We start from the raw sequence: 8,336 nt of genomic DNA on the forward strand, positions 1-8,336 counted from the left end.
AAGATATACAGATTGCCAACAAACACATGAAAGGATGCTCAACATCACTAATCATTGGAGAAATGCAAATCAAAACTACAATGAGATATCATCTCACACCAGTCAGAATGGCCATCATCAAAAAATCTACAAATAAATGCTGGAGTGGGTGTGGAGAAAATGGAGCCCTCTTGCACTGTTGGTAGGAATGTAAATTCATACAGCCACTATAGAGAACAGTATAGAGGTTCCTTAAAAAACTAAAAATAGAACTACCATACAACCCAGCAATCCCACTACTGGGCCTGTACCCTGAGAATTCCATAATTCAAAAAGAGTCATGTACCACAATGTTCACTGCAGCAGTATTTACTATAGCCAGGACATAGAAGCAACCTAAGTGTCCATCAACAGATGAATGGATAAAGAAGATGTGGCTCATATATACAATGGAATATTACTCAGCCATAAAAAGAAACGAAATTGAGTTATTTGTAGTGAGGTGGATGGACCTAGAGCCTGTCATACAGAGTGAAGTAAGTCAGAAAGAGAAAAACAAATACTGTATGCTAACACATATATATGGAATCTAAAAAAAAAGGTTCTGAAGCACCTAGGGGCAGGACAGGAATAAAGACGCAGATGTAGAGAATGGACTTGAGGACACGGGGAGGGGGAAGGTTAAGCTAGGAAGAAGTGAGAGCGTGGCATGGACATATATACACTATGAAATGTAAAATAGATAGCTAGTGGGAAGCAGCCGTATAGCACAGGGAGATCAGCTCAGTGCTTTGTGACCACCTAGATGGGTGGGATAGGGAGTGTGGGAGGGAGACGCAAGAGGGTGGGGATATGGGGATATATGTATACATATAGCTGATTCACTTTTTTATACAGCAGAAACTAACATAACATTGTAAGGCAATTATACTCCAATAAAGATGTAAGAAAAAACACACATAACTGCCACATGAACCATTTAGAAACAACACAGAACTAAATGGCCACTGCTTTCAACTGAATTACCAAGATGAGGTAATCACAGTGAATGAGTAGGGAAAAGACAAACTCTCAAACATAAACAGATATAGAAGATAGATACCAGCAGAGAGGGCTAATTGCTGTGCTGTTCTCTCAGTAAAGAGAGAAAATGATTAAAAGATAAAAGGCAAATTTGTTTCCTTGACACGGGGAGAATAAGTAAACTCTCCAGATCTAAAAGCACACTTGTAGAAAAAGCTGTTAAGAATATTCAACACGATTAATACAGCGGCCATGAACTCTCCATAAAAATACTACCATACATCAGAATCAACCAATTAGGAATCAAATCAAAATAATGAACTCTGGAATGGAGGCACTGTGATAAAAGGGTGCTGACTACTGTATCCATTTAATATGGAACAGATTCAAACAACTGTGGGATTATAATTACACAATAGGATGCTACACTGTAAAAGAAGACACGGAGGGGTGGAAACATGGGAAGAAGTATGCAAACGTCATCATTCATAGCAGAGAAGCCATATATACCATCAGAAATTGAAAAAATATATATATTTGAACGTCAACAATTCTTTTTGTTGAACTCTAATTTCTCTTTTCTCCATTCAATTCAGTTAAACTACATTTCATACGTGCATGCAACTTGCAGTCCTCACCTTAAGTAAGCCTTCAAACACAGCCAGCATGACTAATGGTAGCACAATCCCTCATATGAGGCAAGCTGAAGTTTACAGGGTCGGCTATAAAGTGGTCTTGCCAAAAACTGTTTAATCTGAATGTAATCAAGCCTTTAGATCTAACTTTCAGTTTAAAAAACAGAGAGTAAGTTAAGTGAGACTTCAAAAAATAAATGAGACCACCCATAATATGGGACACTTTACAACACACCTGGCCCAGGCTTTTCAAATTCAGTATCAGGGGAAAGAGGTGGAACGGGGGACTTTTCTAGATGAAAATAAACGAAAAAGACATAACTGTGTGTGTTGCATGAATTTTGATTGGATCTTAATTCAAATGTTTAAAACAACCATAAAAACATCTTGGGGAATAATTGGAATGATTATAGATTTGGTATTAGATTATTTTAGGAAATTACTGTTAAATTTGTTAAGAACAAAAAGGATACTATGTAGGAGAAGATCCATATTTCAGGAGAGGCATGTTGAAATATCTGAGTGTAGTGTCATGACGTATGCAGCTTATATTCAATCATTCAGGGGAAAATGCAAATATAGCAAAATGTTAATTACTGAACCTCAGTGGTATGTGTATGGGTGTTCATTGTACTTTGCTTTCCACTTTTCTGTGTGCTTGAAACTTTTCATAATAAAAAGTGGTGGAGGAAAAAAAAAAAGTGGTGGAGGGACTTAGGTGATCCTCAAAAAATTAAATAAATGAAAGCCCCCGCACTCCATTTCCCACTCCTTTTTGGATTAAAGAAAACAATTTATAAAGAAACGAGTAAATAAGTAGCATCTATAATATATACTTTATATAAAAAGTAATTCAGTCTATTAATCTTTCTCCAATCCATCCATCTATCTAAAAAGATGTCTGAAGTTATTGCCTAATGTCAATTTAGTAATTTTTAAAATTTTACCCTAATATTTTTCTTTTGTTTGAATTCTTTATCATGATCACACAGAATGACTTTTCTTTAAAAAAAATATTGATTCTAGGTAGTGGGAATATGCAATATTATTACTGTCTTCTTCGTACATTTCTGTATTTAAATAACTCCCAATTTTAACTGAATTATTTTAGGAGTGAATGCAAGGAAGTAAAGACAGTATGTGTGCACAACTCTTTGAAGAGTCGGACTCTGAAAGGAACAGAGAAATGAGCACCCATGTGGATCAAGGGAGGGTTATTTTTGCTTGAGAAACCTAAACATGTTTTAAGCCGGTAGAGAGAGCTTGCTGACGCAGAATAGAGGAGGATCATGAAAGGAGCCGGGAGAAGGGGACATCCAGAAGTGGGGAGCTGGACCTTCCACAGGAACAAGATGCTCCCTCCATCACAGCAGAAAGGGGACATCATCTGACGGTTTCAATTTCCTCAAGGAAGTATCAGAGGAGAGTGGAGGATGGGGGTGTGGGAGGTTTCAGGGTAAAAGAGAAAATGGGAAGGAGTCCTTTCTGTGACAAGGAAAGCAATCCCCCAGAAGGAACGAGCAGGTGGTACTAGAGCCGGTTGAAGCTTGTGATCATCAATTCAACATCAACCCAGCCAGCCCGGAAGTGTTTTTTCTCCCAGGACAGTCGGAGCTGCTCAATGCTGAAGGAAGGATGCAGAAGGTAGGCTGTGCAGGACAAGTACCAGCCAAGACGGGAGCTGGAAAGGAGCCTTGTGGCTTCCAGCGCAGGGGCCCTCCTGCTGGACCAGGAGGGAAGGGATGCCTGAAGGGTGATGTGGCAGAAATGAGCGGGGTTGCAGCACAGAGTGTGGACAATCCTGCACAGGAACTGGAGTGGCTGGCAGGGTCACACTGAGCACATGGCCCTAGGAGTGACCACAGGATGTGGGACAAGGTGGGCTGTGATGATTCAGCGTGCGTATCTCAAAGTCCTGAAGGCTTATGCGAGTCTGAGTGGAGAGGAATACCAGGACTCCACTAAATGAGCCACAGAAGCTCAGAAGCCATTACAGAGAGGGCAGAAAGTGAGTGCTGAGTCTGGACTCTCCACAGAGCAGGGGCAGTGGGAAGCTACGAGGACTCAACCCCACCTCCTGGCCACACCTGGGGTGTGACCAGGATCCAGCTCCTTTCCAGGGGTCAAATGGAACAGCATCTTTGGGAGAGAGCCGGTTTTCATCAGAGTAAGAGAAAATTAGGGCTGTTTTTGTTCTTTAATATGGACTTCCAGCACCCACCACTGGAGACTCGGATTCAATAGCTTTAAAAAAAAAAAAAAACTCTCCAAGTGATTCACATTACCAAGCAAGTTTGGAAACCACTGTGTGAAATGATCCTAAAGCCTTCGATTGCATAAAAGTAGACACACAGCAAATATGGAGCAAATACTTGTTGAATTGAATACAGCTAAGTTTATATTTTTTATTAAGCATCATTAGTAAATCTTCACATGTCATAGAGAACAGTATTAAAATAGCAACAAGGGCTTCCCTGGTAGCGCAGTGGTTGAGAGTCCGCCTGCCGATGCAGGGGACACGGGTTCGTGCCCCGGTCCGGGAAGATCCCACATGCCGCGGAGCGGCTAGGCCCGTGAGCCATGGCCACTGAGCCTGCACGTCCGGAGCCTGTGCTCCGCAACGGGAGAGGCCACAACAGTGAGAGGCCTGCGTGCCACAAAAAAAAAAAAAAAAAAAAAAAAGCAACAAAAATAACAACTCCAGACTGCCTGCACAACCCTCATGAATGTGATTCCGAAGAACCACTAGTGTCACCAAGTGGCCACAGATTCGTGCTTCTCCGTCTCACCCCAACAGGGTCTGACAGTCCAAGTCCTTCAAAGGCTCTCTCTGTCCAGCCAGGTAAATTTAGCATCTCAACGACCTAAAACTAACAAATAACTAAGACCACCCATCAGTCTTGTACCCCAACCAGACACAATCTACTCAAACCGTAAGAGAAAAAAACATCCCCTGAGCTACATTCCCGTAGTCCTGCAAATTAGGTGACTACAGAAAGGTCCTTCCTTCTATCCTACAACACAACATTCTGTCCTCAAACAGCTAATGATTGGATCAGATTTCTATGGTTTATTGTTATAACCAAATCACCCCAACCCTCTTCCCCTCAAAAACGTGCTCCTAAACTATTTTGAAATGAGAGAATAAACAATGTTTTTTGAACAGGGCCCTCCAACTGTATATTACATTACGGAAATGTGAAATATCTGCTTATAAGGTTATAAGGGGCTTTGCCTTGCTGAGATAAAAACTCAACTTCCTCCTTCAATCATGGAACTCAAAATTTTAAAGATGAAAAGGCTAGAGCATGAGATGTCTCATATAAATTCTTTCTGGTCGGACACTATCCTTCATCTTCCCAGCACTTAACCAGTGTTCACTGGTCCTGCTTCCAACAAGAAGACATATGTTTTTGGAGGCACTGACTGCCGTGGTCAGCGAGCACACTACTTAGTCAAGAGCAGAAAGCAGAGACTTATCTTCAAACTTCAACTGACGTAACTGTCAACACTCCCCCAAAGCCTATAATAGCATTCTCTTGTTTTTTACGGTAGGTGTTTAAGTTTTCTTTTTCTTTCATTTGCTTGCATTGTATATGAAATGATCCATGTTTATGTATCTATTCATTCTAATTTCTTTGAGGGAGGGTTTCTGTTCCCCACGGACACCAGCAAGCATGCTGCAACACACGAATAGACCTTGTAAAGAATATCAATAGCCCTAGGAACACCAGAAACTAACCCAAATCCATCCCTTCCCTCCATATCCACTGCTACCCTCCACCCCAGTCCAAGCCACCACTTAAAATTATCTAGACTATTACAATCCATTCCTGGCTCCAATACCATCAGTTTTTCACCCACCCAAGAGCCAAAGAAATCTTGTTAATCATACAAATGATGCCATGTCACTACCCATGCTAAAACCTTCCAAGGGACTCCCAACTGCATTTAGACTAAAATGAAAACTATTTATCATGGTCTCTCTACCTCCACGCTGGTCTCCCAATATCTGCTCTCAACACAGCAGCTACAAGGAGTTAGATCATGTTACTCCTTTGCTTGACACCTTCCAGAAGCTCCCTCAGAGCTTCCGCAGTGGCCACAAAGGCCCTACACAATCTAGTACCATTCCCACCTAAACTCCTTACTCTTCCATGCTGGAATGTTCTTCCCCCATCTCCCTCACATTATTCATCCCTTGGCTCAACTGTCACCTCCTTAATGAGACTTCACTGATCATGCTGAGACTGAAAACTCTTCCCCATGCCCATAGTCCCTAATTCCCTTTCCTTATTTTTTTCTCCTGACCACACAGCTGCATCTGACTTAATATAAATTCTACCAGTTTATTTACTGATCCACTAGAAGGCTCTGGGTATGCTCCAGGAATATGGATGGATGCTTCACGACATATGGAATTTTGATCTGCTTTGTTCACTTCTGTATCGCAAATGCCTAGAACAGTGCCTGGCATATAACAGGTGCTTAGTGAATATTATTGAATGAATGAAGGAACTGATTCTGCCTTCCCTGCCTACCTCCACGTTGTCTTTCCTACCTTCTACCACTTGCTCATTCTAGCCAGAATGACATTCTCTCTGTTCCTCCAGCAGGCGAAGCTCATGCCCACTTCAGCACATTTTCTTCTGTGTGTAATGCTCTAGCCCCAACCATTCCACCCCAGGCACTCTCATAGCATACCTGAAATCACCTTGCTTATTCATGAGCCCACCTGTTTATTTTCTCTCTCTACCGCTGATATGGAATCTCCACAGCAGGAGCTTTGCGTTTTTCACAGCTGCTTCCCTGGTGCCAGTGATGGGCTTGGCACATAGTAGGTGCTTGGTAAATATCTGTTACAGGTGGAACCAGCCAAGCTCATGTAGGTCTCAGCTTTTGCAAGTATAAAATAAAAAGAAGATACTCTTGACAGTCTCTTTGGGCTGAAGATACTCTAAGGTCTCTTTGGGCTCTTTATAAAATTCTGATTTTACATTTTTGCAGCACAGTATAGTTTACAAGGAGCCCTCACTTCTGACAGCTCGCACAGAGATCTGGGAGGTAATTCACAGAGTTGTAATTATCCAGCTTTTGCATCTGAAAAAACGACTCTGAGGCTGGCCTAAGAGGCACAGCTATTAAATGGTGGAGCTGGGTCTAAATTCACAGCTCTTTCAATGCCAATACAACGAAAGGAGAATTAAACAGGATTTTCTAGTCTTTACAAATAGGTTCAAGGAACTACAAATTTGCTGGTTTACTGCACATTCATCCAAAAAAGTATAGAATATGAATTTTTAATTGTTTTCCCCATTTTTCCATGAACATGCTGATAATCTGAGAATGAATGGTCAAACAATGCGAATAAACTTATCCACTCAGGACTTTTCTGATGATTGAACATCTTGATTTGTATAAAGAACAGTCACATTTGAAGAACACATTCAGATCACTTGCTCCAGCTCACCAGCACTTGTGAAAGCACTGGGAGGTAGCTCTACAAGCACAGTTGCGAGGAATGTCCTACAGCAGTAAGTGGCGGTGAGGTGTGCCCGCACTCACTGAGAGTAGAATGACTTTGCTAGGTTGTGGTTTGGTTTTCAGAACACTCTGAAGGTCCCGACCCTGTGAAAACGTGGTCCATGTGCCGAGCACACAGCCGCCCACATTGGCACGGGAGTCAGCAGTGAGGCTCCCCGCTCGCTGTTCCCGCCCGCCCGTTGACCAGGGCGCTGCCAAGGTGCACCGAGGGCAGAGGCAGCCCCGCCGCTCTCCCCCACCCGGGGACCTCGGGGGTCGGGGCAGCTCCCGCCGGACAGCGCGGCGCCGTAACGGGAAGGTCCCGGGACAGGTCGCCGCGGAGCAGCCGGGGGCCCCCGCGGACTCCGCCCGGACCTCTGGCGCCCGCCTCACCGGTAGGTGGTCAGCAGCGCCTTGTTAACCAGCACGAGGAGGAAGGAGCAGGTCCCGTAGAAGAGTGCAGACAGTAGCTTGGCCACCCGGGAGGGCAGCCGCGCGGAGGCGTGGTCCGTACCCTCACCCTCGGCCTGGCGGCCTGCCGTCATGTCCCGCAGCTGCCAGTATCGGCCGCACTCCGGCCTGCGCTGCCCCAGTTCCGTCCCCGCCCCCGCCCCCGGCCGGCGCTGGAGAGGGCGCGGCCGAAACAGGAAGGGCCACGGCGGGAACCCTGCAAGTCCGAGAGCCCTGCCGGGCGCCCCACGCTGCCGGCGCGGGAGGAGCGGGTTCGGCTGCAGTTCGTCCTCAAAAGCACCACTCTCTGTGTCTAAAAGGAGAACAGAGACGGGTTTGGGAGAGTTTAAAGACCCTACTTTCCTCCAAACTGCTGCCTTGGTGAGAAGCGTTAAGACTTAGGGTTTGTTTTGCTTTCTTTTTTTCCAATATTTTTAACTGACAATTTACATACAATGAAATGCGGATTTAACGAGTCCACAGTCGATGTTTTGACAAATGCATACACCCGTGTAACCACCCAAGTCAAAACATAGAACATTTCCATCACCCCAAAAAGTGCCCTTTGTGTCCCACTGGTCGACCCCCCCCCATTTCATTCTGATTTCTATTACCCTAGGTTAGATTTGCCTTTTCAGAAAATTCGTATAAATGAGCATGTACTCTTTCAAGGCTCTTTTCGCTTTTATTATTTTTGTGACTCACCCATTTTCGAGTCTTTTCATT

At 44.0% G+C, this 8,336-nt stretch overlaps 1 protein-coding gene across 1 annotated transcript in view; it reads right to left on the reverse strand.

The window, feature by feature from the left end:
• SLC35D2 (solute carrier family 35 member D2) overlaps positions 1 to 7,732 on the reverse strand; it is a 53,744-nt gene extending 46,012 nt beyond the window's left edge. The window contains exon 1 of the mRNA XM_060013518.1: positions 7,554 to 7,732. Within this exon, the coding sequence (XP_059869501.1) occupies positions 7,554 to 7,705 (152 nt within the window). The 5' untranslated portion in view covers positions 7,706 to 7,732. The remainder of the gene's footprint in view (positions 1 to 7,553) is intronic.
• Positions 7,733 to 8,336: the final 604 nt, after the last annotated feature.

Source organism: Delphinus delphis, chromosome 6, assembly GCF_949987515.2.
Source record: "Delphinus delphis chromosome 6, mDelDel1.2, whole genome shotgun sequence".
In the NCBI taxonomy this organism is placed as follows: Eukaryota; Metazoa; Chordata; class Mammalia; order Artiodactyla; family Delphinidae; genus Delphinus; species Delphinus delphis.